This window comes from Tenebrio molitor, chromosome 8 (genome assembly GCF_963966145.1).
Source record: "Tenebrio molitor chromosome 8, icTenMoli1.1, whole genome shotgun sequence".
In the NCBI taxonomy this organism is placed as follows: domain Eukaryota; kingdom Metazoa; phylum Arthropoda; class Insecta; order Coleoptera; family Tenebrionidae; genus Tenebrio; species Tenebrio molitor.
In genome coordinates this window covers 1,592,928-1,616,480 of record NC_091053.1, presented here as the reverse complement: position 1 = coordinate 1,616,480, position 23,553 = coordinate 1,592,928, and the positions used below count along the sequence as shown (strand labels likewise).

General features: G+C 41.8%; 4 protein-coding genes across 8 annotated transcripts; 3 read left to right on the top strand and 1 right to left on the bottom strand.

Moving 5' to 3' along the window:
- Positions 1 to 163: 163 nt before the first annotated feature.
- Positions 164 to 19,569, bottom strand: IFT46 (intraflagellar transport 46). Of its 2 annotated transcripts, XM_069056510.1 has the most exons (7): positions 19,111 to 19,569; positions 18,930 to 19,061; positions 18,385 to 18,650; positions 18,073 to 18,328; positions 17,907 to 18,019; positions 16,901 to 17,852; positions 164 to 698 (listed from the first exon to the last, which is right to left on the bottom strand). In XM_069056510.1, the coding sequence occupies exons 1-6, from the start codon at positions 19,135 to 19,137 to the stop codon at positions 17,561 to 17,563; spliced, it is 1,086 nt and encodes a 361-aa protein (XP_068912611.1). In that variant the 5' UTR covers positions 19,138 to 19,569; the 3' UTR covers positions 164 to 698; positions 16,901 to 17,560. The 2 variants fall into 2 exon arrangements, with proteins under 2 accessions (XP_068912611.1, XP_068912612.1); XM_069056511.1 differs by lacking the exons at positions 18,930 to 19,061; positions 19,111 to 19,569 and adding an exon at positions 18,723 to 18,847.
- LOC138137194 (homeobox protein extradenticle-like) lies at positions 1,571 to 3,271 on the top strand. Its single transcript, XM_069056509.1, has one exon. It carries the CDS (start codon positions 1,704 to 1,706, stop codon positions 2,787 to 2,789), a length of 1,086 nt encoding a protein of 361 aa, XP_068912610.1. The 5' UTR covers positions 1,571 to 1,703; the 3' UTR covers positions 2,790 to 3,271.
- GAPcenA (GTPase activating protein and centrosome-associated) lies at positions 3,512 to 14,767 on the top strand. 3 transcript variants are annotated; one of them, XM_069056493.1, is made up of 14 exons: positions 3,512 to 4,128; positions 5,669 to 5,852; positions 5,904 to 6,103; positions 6,323 to 6,480; positions 6,628 to 6,816; positions 6,864 to 7,148; positions 7,423 to 7,591; positions 12,566 to 12,807; positions 12,859 to 13,047; positions 13,104 to 13,415; positions 13,466 to 13,640; positions 13,791 to 14,071; positions 14,124 to 14,282; positions 14,333 to 14,767. In XM_069056493.1, exons 1-14 carry the CDS (start codon positions 3,798 to 3,800, stop codon positions 14,639 to 14,641), a joined length of 3,183 nt encoding a protein of 1,060 aa, XP_068912594.1. In that variant the 5' UTR covers positions 3,512 to 3,797; the 3' UTR covers positions 14,642 to 14,767. The 3 variants fall into 3 exon arrangements, with proteins under 3 accessions (XP_068912594.1, XP_068912595.1, XP_068912596.1); XM_069056494.1 differs by having other exon boundaries at positions 3,513 to 4,128; positions 5,675 to 5,852; XM_069056495.1 differs by having other exon boundaries at positions 3,514 to 4,128; positions 13,821 to 14,071.
- Positions 19,570 to 21,598: 2,029 nt separating the features above from the next.
- On the top strand, positions 21,599 to 23,530 carry LOC138137190 (glutathione hydrolase 7-like). 2 transcript variants are annotated; one of them, XM_069056501.1, is made up of 7 exons: positions 21,599 to 21,763; positions 21,814 to 21,983; positions 22,028 to 22,179; positions 22,226 to 22,408; positions 22,468 to 22,616; positions 22,665 to 22,974; positions 23,019 to 23,530. In XM_069056501.1, exons 1-7 carry the CDS (start codon positions 21,730 to 21,732, stop codon positions 23,452 to 23,454), a joined length of 1,434 nt encoding a protein of 477 aa, XP_068912602.1. In that variant the 5' UTR covers positions 21,599 to 21,729; the 3' UTR covers positions 23,455 to 23,530. The 2 variants fall into 2 exon arrangements, with proteins under 2 accessions (XP_068912602.1, XP_068912603.1); XM_069056502.1 differs by having other exon boundaries at positions 21,601 to 21,767.
- The last annotated feature ends 23 nt before the right edge of the window (positions 23,531 to 23,553 follow it).

Below are 23,553 nucleotides of genomic sequence, written 5' to 3'. Positions count from 1 at the left end.
CGCATGTAACGTATTTGCGTAGTCCTTAGGAGATTAAAAAATGATTATAAAGCGCTAAGAGTTGCGTAATTGTTCAATTGTTCGAAAAAGTGTGTAATCATGCGTTCCGTTTTTCTGGTAGGAAAATAATTTTGTGCGGATCGATTAATGATTTTGTTATTTAGGTGTTGCTGTTTTTGCAAATAGTTGTGTTGAGCACACAAATTACCTGTCCTGCCACTGGTAGAGTCTGCGTTTCAACCAGCGAATATCAATTGTGCGTCACCGTCAACGGCGTAGGTGCTCTAACCGGAAGCATTTTGACTTGTCCCGCAGGTCAAGTCTGTGACGAGGCTACGATATGGGCGTAAGTAAATGAATTAGGGGTTTTAGCTTAATTGTTGAAACAGGTGCAATCCAGGATCAAACATTGCGACAACGCCGATTAGTGCGGCTACAAGGACGATTGCTCCGACTGTAACGACAACAACTGTTGAGTCAGGTTGGTGACATGACTTAAACTAAGCTGAAACTAAATACTTGATTGAAGTGACTCCCCCAACATGCAACGGAACTGCGGACTTCCCCGGCCCCAGCTGTAATCAGTATTACCACTGCCTGGAAGTCATGTGGTGGTGGGATTACGAAATTCTGACATGCCCAAGTGGTCAAGCTTTTGACGCGACCACCAGTACGTGTGCAAATTCAACGACGTGTGCCTGAAAGTAAATAAATGAGATTAATTGAATTCAACAATCACAATCTGTCATAATAAAAATGTTATGCAATGGATGTTTGAAGTTTTAGTTATGCTAAATATGAAAATTGCGATCTGGTGGTGAATAAATATTGGAGAATTGAATCAGAATTGAATTGATTAAGAAATTTGCGAAATTGAAAATGATTTGGCCTAGTTACTTGCATTGGTGTTTAGTGTCAAAATAAAAGTCCCCAGGTTTCAAAAATTGTAAACGCCATTTTGATAAATTCGTTTCTCGGAAAGCAAAAAGAAAGTCTTCATTATTTCTGGGAGTGATCTTCGAGAAATGGTAAGTTTGCAAGAAATTGGGAGATATCTTCGTCAAGGTCGTTCACGATTCTCGCTGACAATAGTGTTTAAATAAAAAGAGATTAATTGAATTTAACAAGACCAATGTATAATAAAAACGTTATGCAATGAATGTTTGAGGTTTTTGTTTTACCAATGCTAAATACCTACGAAAATGGAGACCTGGTAATTGATAAAAGTGCAAAATTGGAAATTATTTGGCCTAGTTGGTTAGGTTTGGTTTGTTGAATGTCAAAACAAAAGTCCCCAGATTTCAAAAAATGTTAATGTCATTTCGATAAATTGGCTTTTGGAAAACAGAAAAAAAGTCCAGATTATTTTTCGGCAGCATCTTCGAGATAGAAATGGTAAGTTTGCAAGAAATTACGAGTTATTTACGTCAAGGTCGTTGATGATTCTCGCTGAAGATAGGGTTAAACTTTCAATTTCGGTCCAGCGCCATAAATCTCCGTTTTCCAAAACGAGAAAAAAAAACCCGGGACGATGATAAGATCCATAAAATTCTTTTCGTCGCGCCTGCGCCCTCGATACTATCTTTCCTGCAAACGTAGCGCGGCTTTGTTTACGTATGCTGTCACTGGCGCCTCCATTTTATGGTATTTTTGTCTTGGTTAGTTGAAGTTCCTAATCGTGTTTATAACTGTGTGTGGTGTAAATGGACGACCCGGGCAGGATGATGGGCCACTCTGGTGGCGGGCTGATGCCGCCGCAACCGTACATGAACGCCCAAGACAGCCAATCGGGGGGTGAAAACGAACCGCGCAAACAAGACATCGGCGAGATCTTGCAACAAATAATGAACATCACCGACCAAAGCCTCGACGAGGCTCAAGCCAGGAAACACACGCTCAACTGCCACCGCATGAAGCCGGCCCTGTTCTCGGTGCTGTGCGAGATAAAAGAGAAAACGGTGTTGTCCTTGCGCAACACGCAGGAAGAGGAGCCCCCAGACCCGCAGCTGATGCGCTTGGACAACATGCTGATCGCCGAAGGCGTCGCCGGGCCGGAGAAAGGCGGCGGCGCGGGGGCGGCCGCGTCGGGCTCCGCCGCCGCCCAAGCGGGCCAGCCCGACAACGCCATCGAACACAGCGACTACAGGGCCAAACTGGCCCAAATTAGACAAATCTACCACCAAGAGTTGGAAAAATACGAACAGGCGTGCAACGAGTTCACGACGCACGTGATGAACCTGCTCCGAGAGCAGTCGCGAACGCGCCCCATCACCCCGAAAGAAATCGAGAGGATGGTCCAGATCATCCACAAGAAATTCAGCTCGATCCAGATGCAGCTGAAACAGTCGACCTGCGAGGCGGTCATGATACTGCGGTCGCGGTTTTTGGACGCCCGGAGGAAGCGGCGCAACTTCAGCAAACAGGCCTCTGAAATACTCAACGAGTATTTCTATTCGCACCTATCCAATCCCTACCCCAGCGAGGAGGCCAAAGAGGAGTTGGCGCGGAAGTGCGGCATCACGGTCAGTCAAGTCTCCAACTGGTTCGGCAACAAGAGGATTCGGTACAAAAAGAACATCGGGAAGGCGCAAGAAGAGGCTAATTTGTACGCGGCGAAGAAGGCGGCCGGCGCGTCACCCTACAGCGGCACACCCACGCCCATGATGTCTCCAGCGCCGCCCCAGGACTCGATGGGGTACTCCATGGGGTCGGCGTACGACCAGAGTTCCGCCTACGATGCCAGCAGCTGCGGATACGACCCCATGCACGCGCAGGAACTCTCCCCGTAAACAAAATAACAAAATGAATACATATGTATACTAACCATACGACGTATACTGAAATTTTTTGTATCGTGTACAGTGGATTATTGTTTTTCGAATTATGCTTCACCCATCATGTCAGACGTTATTTTATAGTATAGGAACTCCATGCAATATATTGTTTAGTTTTAAGATTATAAAACTGGACTGATCAGACCAGATAGGAAGAAATCAGCCGATAGTTGCAATAGCAGACGATGGTGTCAACTTTTATTTTTATTTATTCGTCAAGACCAATTCTTCACGAGTCTACAAATCAAACGTTAAAATTGTATTATGTACAATACTTATCTACTTAAACCTGTAAATCCCCGGTTGTGGAGAACTTTGCTTTAACACTGCAATTTCCTTTAAATTATCTTCCAAGACCTGGGTTTTTTGTATTTTATCTGAATAATCAGCGCTTAGCTATTGAATAAATAAATAAATAACTAACTGTAGTAAAAGTTCATTGTTGTGTCATTTTTGGAAATGTCATAGATGCGATTTTGTCAACACAGCGACTTTGATTCATTATTTAATTTACTTTAATGCAAACACGCTGCATGAAAATCAGTAAAACCATCAATTAATTCGGTCTATATGTGTAATTGTTCAACATTTGTCGTTAAACTCCCGCCGCCTCCAATAATTAATAATATTTAAACCGAGCCGCTGACGCTGACCCCGCCGTCGAATTGTTCAGTTCGCAAGGTGGCAGCACTGTCAAAACAAAAATCAAACGTCAAACATTTGACATTACTCTATTATTTACCACATTTTTAATCACAACTTAACGCTTTGTGTTAACGAGAATGAGTGCGAAAGTGCGCCGCCACCCCTCGAATTGATCAACAACCCCGTTTACGCGAATCGCGCTCGAACAACCAACGATGTAGGAGCAACGTCCGAGTCGGACAACAAGGAGGCGTAATAGGTGTTCGTCTTGAAAAATACGACTCTCTTTGAGGAATAATCTCCCGTCAGTTTGTTATTATGGAGGATAGCTTGAGCGTGAAGTCGAACGAGTCGGTGGCAACGAGCGAAGAGTTCGATTTCGTCGGCGACAAACCAGGCGCCAACAAAACACCCACTTTGGACATCAAAAACGGGGACATGAACGAACTGAAGAGCGCGTTGACGGAGGTGTTGCAGGAGACAGGGAGGAACATGGACGTGATTGAGGGTGGTGGTAAGAAAATCGGCCATTCGACGTTTTACAGTTGTCTGGTGGAGCCCGGCAAGGATCCTTTGTCAGTGGATTTGGAGACGTCCCCAGAGGAGAAACGGGACGCCGGCAAGGACGATTCGAACGACGACGAGGAAGGTAAGGTTGTGTCCGCAAGATTTTGTTTGTTTACAAAAGTAAGTTAAATGCTGAGTAAAGGTGTGAATGAAGTGTGGTGGTTGGGTTCAGGCGTAAAAAAAGAAATTTAAATTTTAAATGGACGTTCTTAATTATAAGTTATAACCATTATCGGAGCGTAACAGGGGGGACGTTACGACCTTGAAAGTATTCCATAATTCATTTAAGACATGATAACAACAGCCTGCATTTCCTCTACGCATAAATACAAACAACAATTATAAATGTCAATAGAGTTTATTCGTTTATTTATTTGAACATGGAATATTCTGCGCGAACGAGATCTGTCACAAACAAGAGAATTTTTTTGCTCCAGTTTGAAACTCGTTTGCATTCTTCAAGAAAAAAAGGTTTAAACCGCTAAAAATGTATGTAAAGCTCTCGGGATTAAAAATTAAATCGCACAAATTTCTATTATTTTCATTTAATAAAGGTAGGACAAGTTTTAATCTCATTAAATTGTTTTTTCTTTGTGTTTAAACTGGTTTCAGATTCTGCAGACCGCACCTTTGTTGAGAAAAAAATGTTAATTTATTAAATACAAACCAAATTGTGTTAAATGCCAAAACTAAATTTTTATCGTTGTAAAAATGCATTTTTATTTCGTTACGCAATTACGAAAAGTGATTTTTTAATGTATTTAGGACAAGGTTTCGTTCGTACTTTTAGCCAAATACCTCAACAAAAACTTGTTCCGAGACAATTGTTCGTGGAACGTGTGTATAAAGCGCTACTTTTTTATTTTTATAAGTGGGAAGTTTACGCACACGAGCGCAGCGTATCAGGTAGCATCAATTTTCCACTGTTTAAAGGTGTTGAGGTGTTCACATTGACATTAGAGTTCTTTTACAATACGTAGACAATTATCGGTTTTGTCGGTTTCGTTATTAACTTACCAAACAAGACTAACAGATGACGCCACGGTCAGCGTCCGAAAAAGTGCGCCCGAAAAAGAGTCACTTTTCGTCCGCTTGTAAGTTATAATACGTAAAATTACCGTTTTCATTGAGGGTGCCTAAAATAGTCATTTTTTTTAATTTCTTGCAGTCCAAATATTTTTTTAATTAGTTCTCTGCCTTTGTTATAATATGTAGACACGGAAAACATTGAATTCAGATTGCTTTTAACGTTTTAATGGCATTTTTATCACTGGAGTGAAAACTGGAAATAAAAATTATCGTTTTAAGAAAGACTGTATGACGTCAAGCAAAATACGTTTCTAGTTTCGTAACCGATTCATTGTTCTTTAAATTTTGAACGTCTCTTTGAAATGTGTTTTCAAGACAAAAAAATTCCGAAAGAATGTTTGAATCATTCGTAACGAGATAAAATTTGACAGTGCTCGTAGAGGACCGGTGGGTGTTTGAATGAATTGTTTATCGATGTGCGGAGAATGCAGTAAAGATGTTGAGTTTTTTCATTTGCTGCTACTGCAAAATCAGACGCAAGAGTAGATGTCGTCGTGATCGAAAGAGCCAATCTTAAAGTGATACCTTTCAAGTTTCAGATGTCGACCAAGATTGTACAATATTCGCTGGCGTAACGTACTTGGGGGCGGCTGCCATAAACGCCCCCAAATCCGAAGCCGAGATCCAGCGTAACATGGCCATATTGAACGAACAGAGTTCAGAACAGGGCATCAAGGTGTCCGTTTCGGTGCCATGCTCGTCGCAAGGTTTCGTCGTGTAAGTGGTGCCAACGTGACGATCGAAAAATGAAATTTTCCGAACTTGCAGATTGTACGATGCCGTCTCGAACTCGGTGATATCCCGCTACGAGATCCACCGTATCTTGTTCTACGCTCGCGGTGCCATAGAGAGCACCGAAGCCGGCTGCTTCGCCTTCACCTGGTCCCACGGAGACACCCAAGAGTCAGCCATATTTCAGTGCCATGTGTTCCGGTGCGACATCGCCGAAGCGGTTTCCAGAGTGTCAGGTACATAAAACGAAACGGCGACACCGTAAACCCACAATTAACGGGGTCGTTGTTAACGACTCACGTGACCACTTGGTGGCGCCACTCGAATCACGCTCCAGTCGCGATCGATACAGTTGGCACGAATTGTTTAATCGATTGGGGAACGTCCAGAACGCCGCCCCCCGTCCCAATCGTCGAATCGGTGTTGACTTAACCTGATTTTTCTCCTGTTGACAGCTTGTTTCGCCAAAGCTTTCCAAAGAGTGCCACGATCGATGAGCAGTTCGGTCACGTCCGCCATAGACATGACGGGTTCCATAACGACGCTGCCGGAAGCCAGGACCCTCATGTACGTCTTCGAGGTCAGTCTGGAAATCAAAGAGGATGACGGAAAGGTGAGTGACGTTTGACAGCTCGAAAACGATAAACTAAATCACGGCCGACGCGATTTGTTCGTTTTGGAAATTTAGGTTGGCAACAGTGCCTGTCTAATTCAAAATGGTGGCGAGTTTTATTGGATACGATTATTTTTAACGTTTCAGGGCACGTTTTCGATGGTGGGCAAGGACAGGGGCGGCTTCAAGCTGAAGACCAACTTGGAGAAGCAGCTGTGCCTCAGCATACGTCAGGTGTCGGACAACGGCCCCCAGTTGCACATCGAGCGCTGTTTCGGAGTGCTGATCGCCCCCGGGCGACACGTCCGCCATTCCGACATGCAACTACTGGAAATGGTGGGCCCCCACGATCGCGAGAACCTATTGACATTGTCGCTTTGCAGAAGGAACAAGTTCCTTCCAACAACCCGTCACCGGAGAGAAATTACACGTTCATTTCGGCGACGTGGGACCCCACCGAACCCTCCTTTGAAACGCTGAACGTCGAAACCCCCAAAGACTCGAAGCAGTTCATGACGGTGGCCGTGGATTTGGTAATCAGAGGTATCCAGGAGCCGGTGCGTTTCCAAATCGAGACGCCGGTCAAGATCTTCGGACAGAGCGAGAGGAACTTCTGGTACTTCCAGAGGAGGTCGCTCGTCCAGCAGTTCTTCTTGAATCTCAAAGAGGTAAACAGCGATAGCGATTTTTAGTTGTTTACGACGGCGAGACGAAAAAAAATTGGAACATCGATAGCACATGACAAGACAGTCAACAATCGATGTGGTAGTTAATGACCTTAGGTGTTATCAGGGGTTACCGAGAATCTGTCACGTTTTTTTAATTGTGTGACGGAAATTTATTTTATCGCCGCACTTGATTGGGGTTAGTTCACAGTCGATCCGACCGTCGCTATCTTCGCGTTCTTTGTTATGTAAATAAAAATATGGTAACGTTTCCTAGGTAGTCGCCGGAGATCTCAACGACATTTATTACGAAGTGTTGAGCATGGAGACGTCGGGTGAACTAGACAAGAATTTACTCAATCTCAACTTGAATCTATCCAGCCTTATACAATCGCCTAGTATTACGTCCATAGATACGATCACGCCGAAAGAAGAGTACAATTCAGGTGAGTCATTTGAATAAATAAATAAATAAACTCGCTGTGTTTTTGGTTTAAATTTATTCATTTAACAAATGAGGGCAATGAAGTCGTTACATTGTCCCATTTTAGAAAATAACGGAATTTAAAAAATCGCAAATATTTGTGTGATGATATTTTTTGGAACAGATAATAGCGTTTTATAAATATAAAATGACAGCAACTTGATTCATTTGTTTGTTGAAAAATTCGGCGTAATAGGCAAACTGCAATCAACGATGACTAATTTCGTTGTCAACAAACACAATCTGCATTATGTTAACTACTGACTCCAAATTGATAGCGTGACAGCATTTTATTGTTTTGTTCTTGAAGGGAGAAAACTACTGTGATCTCCGATCTAAATCAAATTGATCAAAAACTCTTAAATTCTCTTCATTTACGATTCCGACGGACCATTAAAACGACCCGCTGTATTATAACTGGCGTGTTCATTTCATTAAAAATGCATTATGAAAGTGTTTCCGAAAAAGAGCCAATTTTCGCCGATGCGGGCGTAACAAAACGGGCGCTTGACGCTTAAATAATATCACTCAAAGAACAAAAACAACACTAGACACAAAAACAACGAACAATAAGGGAAAGATTCACGAATTTTATTTCAAAGCAGTAAAAACCAGAGGTTTTTTGACTTCAAATTGAAAATGTCATTGATGACAAAAACTTAAGATGAATAAAATCCCCAAAAAGCGCTCGTACACTAGCGCTCAGCGAGGATCACTCAAACTACACTTTTGAATAGGCCAAGGTCGCGATTTTTTAATCTATTTTGATTCAACTTTTTTGAGCTACCAATTGTTACGAATTTTCAATTATCTGAAATGTTTTTTTCAATCGGATCTACGTCGGGACACCGAGTTGGTTATTTTATGACCGATTTGTTTATCAACAAAAATGTGTTTTATCATTTGGGCGTTTTGGGTCCTTCCGGTGCTGCAACCGCCACACGATTCCGACGGACCATTAAAACGACCCGCTGTATTATGACCGGCGTGTTCAATTCATTAAAAATGCATTATGAAAATGTTTCCGAAAAAGAGCCAATTTTCGCCGATGCGGGCGTAACAAAACGGGCGCTTGACGCTTAAATAATATCACTCAAAGAACAAAAACAACACTAAACACAAAAACAACGAACAATAAGGGAAAGATTCACGAATTTTATTTCAAAGCAGCAAAAACCAGAGGTTTTTTGACTTCAAATTGAAAATGTCATTGATGACGAAAACTTAAGATGAATAAAATCCCCAAAAAGCGGCAGTACACTAGCGCTCTGCGGGGATCACTCAAACTACACTTTTGAATAGGCCAAGGTCGCGATTTTTTAATCTATTTTGATTCAACTTTTTTTGAGCTACCAATTGTTACGAATTTTCAATTATCTGAAGTGTTTTTTTCAATCGGATCTAGGTCGGGACACCGAGTTGGTCATTTTATGACCGATTTGTTTATCAACAAAAATGTGTTAATCATTTGGGTGTTTTGGGTTGTTCCGGTGCTGCAACCGCCACACGATTCCGACGGACCATTAAAACGACCCGCTGTATTATGACCGGCGTGTTCAATTCATTAAAAATGCATTATGAAAATGTTTCCGAAAAAGAGCCAATTTTCGCCGATGCGGGCGTAACAAAACGGGCGCTTGACGCTTAAATAATATCACTCAAAGAACAACGAACAATAAGAGAAAGATTCACGAATTTTATTTCAAAGCAGCAAAAACCAGAGGTTTTTTGACTTCAAATTGAAAATGTCATTGATGACAAAAATTTAAGATGAATAAAATCCCCAAAAAGCGCCCGTACAGTAGCGCTCTACGGGGATCACTCAAACTGCACTTTTGAATAGGCCAAGGTCGCGATTTTTTAATCTATTTTAATTCAACTTTTTTTGAGCTACCAATTATTACGAATTTTCAATTATCTGAAATGTTTTTTTCAATCGGAGCTTAGTCGGGACACCGAGTTGGTCATTTTATGACCGACTTGTTGTTTATCAACAAAAATGTGTTTATCATTTGGGTGTTTTGGGTCGTTCCGGTGCTGCAACCGCCACACGATTCCAACGGACCATTAAAACGACCCCGCTGTATTATGACCGGCGTGTTCATTTCATTAAAAATGCATAACGAAAATGTTTCCGAAAAAGAGCCAATTTTCGCCGATGCGGGCGTAACAAAACGGGCGCTTGACGCTTAAATAATATCACTCAAAGAACAAAAACAACACTAGACACAAAAACAACGAACAATAAGGGAAAGATTCACGAATTTTATTTCAAAGCAGCAAAAACCAGAGGTTTTTTGACTTCAAATTAAAAATGTCATTGATGACAAAAACTTAAGATGAATAAAATCCCCAAAAAGCGCTCATACACTAGCGCTCTGCGAGGATCACTCAAACTACACTTTTGAATAGGCCAAGGTCGCGGTTTTTTAATCTACGTATTTTGATTCAACTTTTTTTGAGCTACCAATTATTACGAATTTTCAATTATCTGAAATGTTTTTTTTTATCGGATCTAGGTCGGGACACCGAGTTGGTCATTTTATGACCGATTTGTTTATCAACAAAAATGTGTTTATCATTTGGGTGTTTTGGGTCCTTCCGGTGCTGCAACCGCCACACGATTCCGACGGACCATTAAAACGACCCGCTGTATTATAACCGGCGTGTTCATTTCATTAAAAATGCATAATGAAAATGTTTCCGAAAAAGAGCCAATTTTCGCCGATGCGGGCGTCACAAAACGGGCGCTTGACGCTTAAATATCACTCAAAGAACAAAAACAACACTAAACACAAAAACAACGAACAATAAGGGAAAGATTCACGAATTTTATTTCAAAGCAGCAAAAACCAGAGGTTTTTTGACTTCAAATTGAAAATGTCATTGATGACAAAAACTTAAGATGAATAAAATCCCCAAAAAGCGACCGTACAGTAGCGCTCTGCGGGGATCACTCAAACTACACTTTTGAATAGGCCAAAGTCGCGATTTTTTAATCTATTTTGATTCAACTTTTTTGAGCTACCAATTGTTACGAATTTTCAATTATCTGAAATGTTTTTTTCAATAGGATCTAGGTCGGGACACCGAGTTGGTCATTTTATGTCCGATTTGTTTATCAACAAAAATGTGTTTGTCATTTGGGTGTTTTGGGTCATTCCGGTGCTGCAACCGCCACACGATTCCGACGGACCATTAAAACGACCCGCTGTATTATAACCACGCCGTTCATTTCATTAAAAATCCATAATCAAAATGTTTCCGAAAAAGAGCCAATTTTCGCCGATGCGGGCGTAACAAAACGGGCGCTTGACGCTTAAATAATATCACTCAAAGAACAAAAACAACACTAGACACAAAAACAACGAACAATAAGGGAAAGATTCACGAATTTTATTTCAAAGCAGCAAAAACCAGAGGTTTTTTTGACTTCAAATTGAAAATGTCATTGATGACAAAAACTTAAGATGAATAAAATCCCCAAAAAGCGCTCGTACACTAGCGCTCAGCGAGGATCAGTCAAACTACACTTTTGAATAGGCCAAGGTCGCGATTTTTTAATCTATTTTGATTCAACTTTTTTGAGCTACCAATTGTTACGAATTTTCAATTATCTGAAATGTTTTTTTCAATCGGATCTACGTCGGGACACCGAGTTGGTTATTTTATGACCGATTTGTTTATCAACAAAAATGTGTTTTATCATTTGGGCGTTTTGGGTCCTTCCGGTGCTGCAACCGCCACACGATTCCGACGGACCATTAAGACGACCCGCTGTATTATAATCGGCGTGTTCATTTCATTAAAAATGCATAATGAAAATGTTTCCGAAAAAGAGCCAATTTTCGCCGATGCGGGCGTAACAAAACGGGCGCTTGACGCTTAAATAATATCACTCAAAGAACAAAAACAACACTAAACACAAAAACAACGAACAATAAGGGAAAGATTCACGAATTTTATTTCAAAACAGCAAAAACCAGAGGTTTTTTTGACTTCAAATTGAAAATGTCATTGATGACAAAAACTTAAGATGAATAAAATCCCCAAAAAGCGACCGCACACTAGCGCTCTGCGGGGATCACTCAAACTACACTTTTGAATAGGCCAAGGTCGCGATTTTTTAATCTATTTTGATTCAACTTTTTTTGAGCTACCAATTGTTACGAATTTTCAATTATCTGAAGTGTTTTTTTCAATCGAATCTAGGTCGGGGCACCGAGTTGGTCATTTTATGACCGATTTGTTTATCAACAAAAATGTGTTAATCATTTGGGTGTTTTGGGTTGTTCCGGTGCTGCAACCGCCACACGATTCCGACGGACCATTAAAACGACCCGCTGTATTATGACCGGCGTGTTCAATTCATTAAAAATGCATTATGAAAATGTTTCCGAAAAAGAGCCAATTTTCGCCGATGCGGGCGTAACAAAACGGGCGCTTGACGCTTAAATAATATCACTCAAAGAACAAAAACAACACTAAACACAAAAACAACGAACAATAAGGGAAAGATTCACGAATTTTATTTCAAAGCAGCAAAAACCAGAGGTTTTTTGACTTCAAATTGAAAATGTCATTGATGACAAAAACTTGAGATGAATAAAATCCCCAAAAAGCGACCGTACAGTAGCGCTCTGCGAGGATCTCTCAAACTACACTTTTGAATAGGCCAAGGTCGCGATTTTTTAATCTATTTTGATTCAACTTTTTTTGTGACCGATTTGTTTATCAATAAAAATGTGTTTATCATTTGGGTGTTTTGGGTCGTTCCGGTGCTACAACCGCCACACGCGAACATGTTGAACTGTGTAACAGAAATCCAGATATTGGGGACGATCTCTTATCACCAAAATCTTCCCAAGCATTTCCAAACTATCCTTGCTCCACCTAGTCCATTTTACGGTTCCATTTTTCGTTTTTTTTTTTTCAGACGGCGACGAGCCACTCCTGAGCGGCACCGGCCTGGTGTCGAAGGACTGCTCCGAAGACGTCCTCGAGAGCTGGGCCGACGTCCTCACTCGTTGGAAGTCGACGAAACAACCGCCCAAACAACTGACCAGTCTAGTCCGCACGGGAATCCCCGAAGCTCTCCGAGGCGAAGTGTGGCAACGTCTCGCCGGCGTTGAGGAAGACACGGAAATGATGGAGAACTACAGGCTGCTCATAACGAGAGTCGGTTGAAAACAAGCGAGATGGTTCGTTTTGTACAAGTGATGTTTGCAGGAGAGCAGCTGCGAAAACGTCATCCAACGAGACATAGCTCGCACGTTCCCCGCCCACGATTTTTTCAAGGAGGCCGGGGGTTTGGGTCAAGATTCTCTGTACAGAGTGAGCAAGGCGTACGCCGTCTACGACTCGGAGGTGGGATACTGTCAAGGTCTCAGCTTCTTGGCTGCTACGTTGTTGTTGCACGTGAGTCGACATCCGCAACAACAAACTGTTGTTTGTTAATTTTTCGCGTGTTGAAGATGCCCGAAGAGCAAGCTTTCTGTGTGCTGGTCAAGCTGATGTACAACTATCGCTTGCGCGACTTGTACAAGGACGGCTTCGACAATCTGTACCTCCGTCTGCACCAGCTCAACTGTCTGATGGAAGAGCATCTGTCTCAGTTGTGGCAACACTTCAAAGACCACCACGTCGAGACGCACATGTTCGCTTCTCAGTGGTTCCTCACCTTGTTCACTGCCAGATTTCCTCTCTACTTTGTGTTTCAAATCATCGACGTTTTCTTACTCCAAGGCTTCGACACTTTGTTCCAAGTCGCCTTAGCTCTCTTGATGGTGAGTCCCGGTGGGCCGCGTCGACGTTAGATACCGTGTTGATTTTACAGTTGTGCAAGAAGGACCTTCTCCAGTTGGATTTCGAGGGGATCTTGAAGTACTTCCGAGTGTCTCTGCCTAAGAAGTGTCGCACCGAAGAGTCCGCCAGGCAGCTGATCAAACTGGCGTGCAACATCAAGGTGAAGCGGTTGCGCAAGTACGAAGCCGACTTCATCGCCCTGAAAGGTAAATTTGTGTTGTGTTGGTGGTGGGGCCACGATTGGAGGGCGCCGCCTCCACTCGTGTATTAACAAAACTAAAACTAATCGAGTGACTAACGAGGAGTTCTCACATGGTGTAATACATATAGTAGTAGCTGTGTGTTACCTCCTCTAGACGGCTGGGAAATTATCATGTTGGATTCAGAGGCAGCAGATAACGCCGAAAGCGAAGCCAACGAAGTGCAACAGTTGCGAGTGACGCTGGCGCGGAACGAAGAAGAGCGCAAACTGATGCTGGACGAGATCGTCCAACTGAAAGAGATGCTCAAAAGGGAAGTGGATCAAGCCGAAATGGAGAAGAAGAACAACGCGACAATCATCAACGACTACAAGCTGATACGGCAAAGATTGGACAGCCAGCTCCACGCGGTCCGGACGGAACTGGCGCATCTCAAAGTAAAAACCGAAATCGAGTATGTGGAAGCGTCGTTTAAATTCGTAATTGCAGTTTAAAATGTCCGGGTGCGAGAAGTGCAGCCTGTCGGTCGAAGAAACGAAAGAACGCAACGAAGACGGCGACGACAACGGCTCGGAGAGGGTGCGAGAGCTGGAACTGGAACTGGCGCAGACCAAGCTGGCGCAAGTCGAGGCCGAGTGCAGAAACCAGGTGAGTCGGAGCTAGGGAGTTTTGGTAGATTTTTATTTTGCGGCGGGCAGGATCTGATACATCGACTGAGGACGACGGAGATCGAACTCACCACCGCCAAGAACAGTTGGCCGCCGTGGCTGAGCAAAACGCTGAGCTCGATCAAGGAAGTGGCGAACAAGAAAGACTTCGCCAATTTTACATATCAGTCGAGCAACGTTCCGGCGTCGGCGCCGTCTTTTATTTCACACATTAACGCAATAAGGAGGGAGAGCATGCCGTTGAGGAACGAACACAGTAATATTAAGGAGCAGAGACGCGAGTCCACGCCTATCATTAAAGATTCGCAGAGCTGCAGTAGCTTGAAAACTCACCATTGATCGTAACAATCTCATTTTATTAGAATTTTTATTCGTTTGTTAGATATTATTACCATTAAGTAATAATTAGAATTTGTATTAATTTTATTTATGACATGTGTACAATATAAAAATATTAACATGTGACCTTTTGTCTGTTTCACAGCCCTCAACTCCCGTATCCTGTCACTGATCTCGTAAAAAATCTACCAAAATGCTTGAATTGTCGTCGAGGTCTGTAGTGAATTCATAAAGCATCCACTCAAAAACCAAGTTTTTCCTCGTGATACAGATATAAGGATGACCTTGAACGTTACTTTGCTGTATTATTCGCGATTCCAGCTATCAGTGAGACATCTGGTGTGAAATGTATGCAAAATTTTAAGACATACTCAAGCCGGTGGCTATTCAAATGATTGTTTTTTAAACAAAACGACGGTTTAATAGAAATTTATTATTTAAAAATAAGACCGATAATAGTAACTTATGCAACAAGTGCAAAAAGTGAATGATTATTGCACGCGACGTGAAAATTGTCCCAAGAGCCGCAGGCGAGTGGGACAACACGTCAAGCGCAACAACATTTTTTCTACGATCGAACAAAAAAATGAGAAAAAAATAACGATAAACAACAGTTCAGTCCTGTGTGAAAAATGCAATAAACACTCACTTTTTGCACGATCGTAGACAGACTGTTGACAGATGCGTGCAATAAAGACTTTATTGCACTAGTGCAATTAAGATGCACTTTTTCCACTATAAACAATGCAATGAACACTCACTTTTTGCACGATCGTAGAAAAAACAAATTGTTGTTTTTGGCTGTAACACGTGTCGAAAAAACAAACCGGAAGCATGTTTTATTTCTGAAAACCAATTTAGAGGAAAGTTAGCGACTTAAAACCTCAATTTCTGTAATTCTTGCTTCATTTTAATCCGAAATGAGCAAGTTCGATGACGAAATTCCGATTCGAAACGTTTTTACTGTGATTTTTCATAATACTTGCCTGTGTAAAAACAAAATAGTAGTTTATTCGACGAGTTTGTGTGTGGGCCTTGAAAACGCTCGTTTCACTCGCGTTTTAAAATGGTCCACTCGTGCTAAAAAAGGCCCAATTTACACACGAACGAGTTGAATACAACGTTTTTTTGTTCGACGAGCCCCTTAAAGGCTCCAAATCGCGTAAAACCTTTAAAATTAGCTTGACGTTTCGTTTTGACAAGTTGTGACATTTATCAAAATCCGTTCACATAGAAGAAAATTCTCAAATTCTGACAGTGTTGAACAAAAAACCAATTTTTCCGCGTTGTGGCGTAAAAGCAAAATATGTTTCCATCGAAAATGTTGTTATTACATTGGCTGTTTAAAAAAAGACTACATTTATAAGTTAAATAAACTCCATTCAATAAATATCTGGACTGTCAAAATCAAAATTGCAGTTGTTAGGTTGGTTAAATCACTAGTTATTTTCATATTGCCCAGTTGTTATCTATGATTTTTAAATTTTTCAAACTATTCATTTGTTTAAATTGACATTGTCAAATAAATTGCAAAATTATTGAAGTGTTTTTTGTAAAAGGGTTAAAATGGAAAGTTCAAAACGAACTAGGCTGGTTCTATTAGCGCGAGAGAAGAGGGCCATAAGAAATTATTATGAGGAACAAACAAAAAAGTGATAATAACGGGAAGAAATTACAAATTTGTGCCAAAGCCGCTCCAGTATTGTTAACTAAGAATTGGTGTTCGTTCTTGTGATTCACAAGTCAAAATTTTGGAGAGGTGAGAGGTAAGTGTTAATCAAGTGTTTAATAATTTTCTTCTGAATAAATGAAACAAATTAGTTTATTTTGAATGATTTTGGTTGTTGTTTAATTTGTTACCTGTTTTCAGTTTGTCGCGTGTTTTTTATAAACTTTATTAAATTACTCTCATTCATTTAGATGCTGCATTTCGCTTCAAGTGTTCGAAGCAATAAATGATTCAAAACATTTTTAGTTCAATGATTAAAAATGAAAACGTAACCTAAATATATTTTGTAACTAGATTTTGATGTCAGTACACTCTAGCGAAATTTTTTTATATCCAAATACAGTCAAAACAAGCATTTTATTTAAAATTTAATTTTGACAGTCCAGGAGTTTTTTGAATTTACTATATGTAGTACTTTAAGGTTATAAAGTAATATGTGGTTATCTGGTGGTTATATCTTGAAACGATTTATATTGGATGACTACTCAAGGCACTTGTTTGTAGACATAATCCAAAAATTTCGCACCTACCTTGTTTCCACCGCTTCAGTAACACCACAAAGTTAACAACTTCGCACACAACACTTTCACCTCCCACAACACATCCGCTTTCTGCGGTAGCCTCGAATAAACTAAAGTTGTGTGTAACTATAACCTTAAAAAAAGCCATCACAAAAACCGTGAATGGCGCGAATTTACGTAAAACCAACAATTTATTTTAAAAAACAATGCACCTGCATAAGCCGGATCGAGCGGGAGTATGACTTGGCAACAGTGGCTCAGTGGCGCCCCCAACGGTAGCCGAAATCGCCAATAACCGGCCTGTTCAAAAGTGTAGTTTGAGTGATCCCCACAGAGGGCTTTTTAGAGATATTATTCATCTTAAGTTTTTGTCACCAAGAAATTTCTTGTTCAAATGACATTTTGAATTTGAAGTAAACAAAACTTGTTTTTTGTTGTTTTCAAATTAAATTCGTGAATGTTTTCTTTTTTGTTCTTTGTAATATTGCGTATTGATTATTATTTAATCGTGAAGCGCCCGTTATTTTGTGGCGCCGGAAATTGGCTCTTTCTCGAGAACAGGTCGGTGATTTCAACCAGATTTGAGCCTCAGTCACGACCGACTCATTACTGTTATCGCTGTGGTACAAAAAAAATCAAATCTCTTCCTCCCCATTTTTAATTTACCCATCACTCCAACACCAACTGATCGGCCACAGTCGTCAAAGACTCTTCCTCGTTCACCTCCGCCTTCTCCAACTGGGCGCTCTTGTACAACTGCGAACTCTTGACGGCCGCGTACAACGAAAACAACAAATGCAACGACTGTATTTTGTTTTTGACAGGTATCTGCAGCACCCCGCAAACCTCATCGACGTACTCCCCCAAACTGCCGCTCGGTTCCGGAAATCCGTTTTCCCTCAACCGTTTTTCCATTTCCTCGGGCCACTCTTGCATCAACTCGTCCAGATCTGGCATCGGCCTGGAAAAAGTTTCGACAGTGAGTGAATTAAACCGCTGCGAGGCTTTCGCTCACTCTGTATATCTAACCGCCGGGAACGACTTGCTCTTGTGCAGGGCCGATATGTCCTTGATCCATTTGTCAATGATTTTGGTGTTTTTCTCGACGTTGTCCAGTTTTTTGACCACCTGTGCAGAAAAAATTGTGACAGCACTAGGTACAGTTGTTACGGTTTTCATACCACGTCGCTGTCGTTCGTCGTGCTGACCGATTCGGCTCGGAGCTGCAGATGCAGCAGTGCCGAGTCGCTCTGATTGGCGGCGGGTTCGTCCAGAACCACCAGACCTAGTTGCTGGTCGGCCGCGAAATTCTCCCCCGAAAGCAAACCTGCAGGAGGTAGCACTTTCAAAAAGGCGTCGATGTCGCCCACGGCTGGCAAGAATTCAGGCACGAACGGTTTGAATTTGTGGTCGAGACTCATCTGTTGTGGAATGTACCTGCAACAGACATTACGTCAAACGTCCACATGCTGCGCCCTCTAGTGTCAGTTTACTTGGTTATATACTGAAACACCTCCTTGGTGTCAGAGTTCACGTCCAGATCTTCGTACTGTTTGGCGTCGTACTCGCCTGGGATTGTACCTTTTGTTTTGTCGTCGTCGTCGCTTTCGTCCAGATCACTCTCACTTGACAATCGACTTTTATTCAAAGGTCTGGTACGGACAACAGTTTGACGACCGGAAGGACCTGGACTCGCGAGTTTCGACAACTGCTTGTCCGGGTGGGGCATCTCATCGAAATCCATCTCGCGGGATGAAGGCTAAAAATCCCAAAACGTGAGACGCCACTGGTACCACTCTAAAATTTTGCTTCGCGTTTGCAAACTTTTTACCAATTGCAAAAAGAGTAAAATGGGCAACAAACAAAATTCAATGATCAAATCGGCACAGAGTGTAGTAGAAAAATAATTCTGATTATTTCTTCTTTTGGAACTTGTCGCCTGTCAACGGCCGATAATACAGTGTTCTACATTTTACAAATTTTCAGAAAGGCGAAATTTTCTTGCAGATCGTTACAAGCTCCAGCAACTAATTAATACCTGTCGCGAGGCCATTTTCGCTAAATTCTTCTCGAAGTCGCTGATACTCTGCGAATTTCTCCTGTCGGCCAAGGCGCTCCCATACTTTTTAAGAACTTGCTCGTCGTCATAATCTTCAGTTGCGTCTCCATCCTAGTAACGAACACAACAAACTCACGCGTTATTTTCGCCTCAAACTCACCTCCACTATCGAAAAAGACCTCTGCATTTCGAAATATCTCCAAAACTCTCGTTTGTGTGTTGATTCGGTTGCTTGGCAACCAACTAGTTACGACGCAGTGGCGTCTCGTGAGTCGAAAAAAAGCTGTAACACCTGTAATATCTGTTCACGTTGGAATGGTGCAAATGACTGACCTGTTACTATGACAACTCATGCTCATTTGTTTTTTTTGTCAATTCTAATTTCTAACAAATCAGCGCAAATTTGAAGAGGACCGGTTTCAAAAAAAATAACTTATTGTATCTTCATTGCCGTACACATTTTACTGAGGTGATTTTGGCTAAAAGCTAAAACTCTTTAGAACAACGCATACTATCAAGGAAAAGGAACGCCTCAACTTCGAAAACACCCTGTATGATCTGTTTCAAAATCAAAAATCCACCAACACTGCATTCTACATCGAAAATACAACCGACATTTGTTTTTAGTGTTTCCAACTGTCGGAAAAAGTGGGGTTATGTAAGAAAACTGTTGACAGTCGTCTTTGTCGTAGTTCATCGTGTTTTTTAATTCTCATTTTATTTTTCACTCAAAAGGTGATATGTGATATGGTAAACTTCGTCCAGTCAGAGATTGGGAGATTTTAAATTGTATTAAATTAACCCAACACTACAAAATGCACTAGAATACAGTCATTAGAGCATAATTTCATGGCAAAAGTGTTACTGCTTGAATGATATATTTCAAATTTTACGTGCGCTAGCTACTCCTTGCTCTACGTGGAATTTAATGACTTTTATGTCAACCAATCTCTCGCTGGACAAACTATAGCTACCACCTTTTTGTACATAAGAATTATTTTGTGTTACGTAAATAAACTCAAAAGTTCTATGTTAAATTTTGGCGGGGCGTTGGCCAACCCAAAAAAATGAAACTTATTCTAGGGATTTCTTTGTTTCTAATTCAACAGGTGGTGGATTTTTGATTTTAACACAGATTATAGTTACCTGGATTACCGACAGGATATAAGGATTGTCGTAAAGTCACTATAGATATACATATAGAAAACGAACCGTAGGGGAGTTTTCTATGTTCTATGGGACGAGTGCGCCAATGCCCTTATAAAACGAGTTTTTTATGTTATTTTTTAGAATTTGCATCCTTTTAATTTTTAAATAAAAAAATTAAATTCTCAAATTCTATGGAATTTGACGGATGCAACTACATCTGCAACAGATGTTAAAAAGTAGAGTTTGAACATTAATATTGGAAGTTCTTTGGTGTAAATGACATAATACACTGAAATATTGATAAACATTTTCTTAGAGATCTATTACACCACGAGTGCTTTAATAGATAGCCATAAACGACTCCAAATTGAATATAATAATAGACCTATTAGAGACGCAAATTCTAAAAACAGAGATTATGATTCAGGTATAATAAAAAAGCAGTTAATTCTATTCGTTTATTATGTATAATAAAGCTGAAGAGCAATTACATAAGGATATAAAAAAGAAAAACCAAGTGTGACATAATTATGTGAAAAATAATATATCAAAAACACTCGGAATTTGCATTGCCTTTGTGTAATTGCTTACATTAAGAGAAAGAAAACAAAAAGAACCCAAAATTATGTTCATTTATTTTTTTTTTATTTAAAAAAAAAAAAGAGAGAAAGAAAACAAAAAGAACCCAAAATTATGTTCATTTATTTATTTCGGTATTTTCTGTTGCAAAATAATTAATTAATTACTTTATCCAACACCTGTTTATTATGAAGTCATAATAATGCCGATTTTGAATATACAGTGTGGAAACTACTTATGGAATAAATTCAGTAATTTCGAAACTAATGACATTTGTCGAAAACGCTGAAACAGGTCAATTTTTATTTCTCATGTTTATTTTAAGGTGCTTCACTCGTTCATGACGTCATCCATTTTTGAGCTATGACGATTATTTTAAATGACAATCTACAATTTTTTCTCTCTTTCTGATACACCCTCCTACTCCCCAAACGATAAATTAAAACATTTGGTACCTTACATAACAATTTTTTTGAGAAAATGACAAATTTTATTTCAAAATTTTAATTTAATGTTTAATGTAATTTTTTTTCTTTGGAGTTATTTCAAATAGCCCGTTTAGTTTAATAGATCAAACAAGTTAGAAGACTTACGGCTGAGAATTCGCGCTGAAATAGAACAAATCAACCCTGGCATTATTGAGCGCAGTGTACAGTGTTTACATTTTCAACATTTGCCTTAAATTTTATTGTTAACCTTAACTCTTAACTGTTTATTTGTTTTGTTTGTGTTAATTCGGTTGCTAGGCAACCAAATAGTCACGACCCAGTGGCGTCTCGTGACTCGATGCTTTATTTTATTTACAAACGAAGAAACAATCTCATTTGAAGTTGCGTCGGCTAATTCCGCGCGTAATCCGGCCCTGGCCGCTCCCTTCCTATCGAAATTCCTTCCGCGCGTTGTTGACTCATCCAATAAGAAATGTGAAAGGAGGCGTGAAACAACAGACGAACCGAGTCGACTCAGTGATTCGTACTTAAGTAGGTAAAGTGGTAAAGTTCAGTGTACTTAAGTGATCAATCGTAAAAAAATTGGACGATCTGTGAATCACATGTCGTCAATGGAAGATGACAACAGTGGGAGATGCTGGTAATGCAGAAAACAAACAAAACTCGGGTCTAATTGTCAATTTCAGCGTTAGAAACTCGGGAGAACATACCGTTACAAAAAGGACGGAAAAAGAGTTTGTGCAGTTGCAATGAAGACTACTTGAGCGGGTCCAAATTCATCAACACCGCTTTCGGTACTTTGACTGTGATCATCACGGCGGCATTGTTGCTGCAGATCTATTACGGGGATTATCAGGTACGACCCGCGAAGCTTGGATTAAACTGAGAAATGTTTTGTAGGTCGAACCGCACGGAAGTGTCGCCACCGACAGTCTCGAGTGTTCCAAAATCGGAACGTCTATTTTGAAAAATGGCGGCAATTCAGTCGACGCCACCATCGCGAGCGCCTTTTGTTTGGCAGTGGTCACCCCACACTTGACGAGTCTCGACGGGTACGTCACCCTCTCGAGAGTACTTTCCGTGACTTCTTCGTTCCAGGGAGGGTATCCTGCTCGTGTACAACCACCGGACCAGGCTAGTTCCGGATGTGATCAACTTCAGCGGGGGCAGCACCGACTCGCGCTCGCTTCCGCGGCTGGTGGTGGGTCTGGCGTTCGTCCATCAGATGTTTGGGAGTTTGCCGTGGAAGGATTTGGTCCAACCGGCCGCAGACCTGGCCAGGTAGTCCAAAAACAAAATACGAGCGTGGTCGCGGGGTCTTGATGGTTTTGTGTGTTCAGGAAGGGGTTTCTCATCCCTAAAATGCTGGTGCAAGCCATCCGCGAGGCCAAAACTGAAGACCTGTACGGTCGGTTGGAAGCGGGACAGTTGCTGAGGCTCGAAGCCCTCAGCAACAGTTTGCAACAAATCGCTGACATTCCAGAGAAAGGTAAAACAAAACTTCTGGGGAGAACTCTTGTAACGTCGCCCCCCACAGAGCTGTACTCCCGCATAACAAAAGACAACCGCCCCAGTTATGGCCCAGCTGTGAAACTCACCTTCAACGAGTACGACATCTACGTCCCTGACGCGCCCTCTATCGGCCCCGCGTTCTTGCAAAACCTGCGCCACCTCCAAACCTTCAACTTCACCCCCAGCGACACCACCCTCACCGAGTACGTCTACCGAGTGGCCGAAGTGACCCAGAACCTCTACGACACCCTGAACTTGACCTCGCGCTTCCACGAGGGCACCTCGACGAACGTCGCCGCCATGGACCTGGACGACACCTACGCGTCGTTGACCACGTGAGTACTTACTCTAGAGCGCCGAGGCACTTAATCTTGTCCAGAGGGTTGCACGGGATGTTCGGCTCCGGCGAGATCACCACCGGGGGCTACACCCTCGACGTGGGGGGCGCGCCTTGCGCCCGCCTGCCGATCATCATCACCGACGCCAACGCCATCTGCGGCCGGCGCCTGGTTCTGGGGGCGAACGACGCGGCGCTGGCGTCGCAACTGGTCATGGCGCTGCTGGTGGCCGGCGAGAACGTGAGCACGGCGGTGGAGGCCCCGCGGTTTCATATTCTCGCAGACGGGAGCATGGGGATCGAGGGGGCGCACTCGCCGGCGTTCGACGAGGATGTGTTGAAGTACCTGGAGACGTTGACGGCGAGTCCTGTTCTGGAGGCGGAGCCCTACGCGAGCAGCAACGTGGTGGAGAAGGTCAAGGACGATCTCAACTCGCACTCGGACAGCAGAGGTGGAGGGATTGCAAGCAGGTTCTAGTCGTTCAATTAGATTGTTTATTTCATGATGTAATTATACAAAATGGAGTCGAATAAAAGTTGGGTAGTTACCTGCATTACCGACAGGATTGTCACTGCA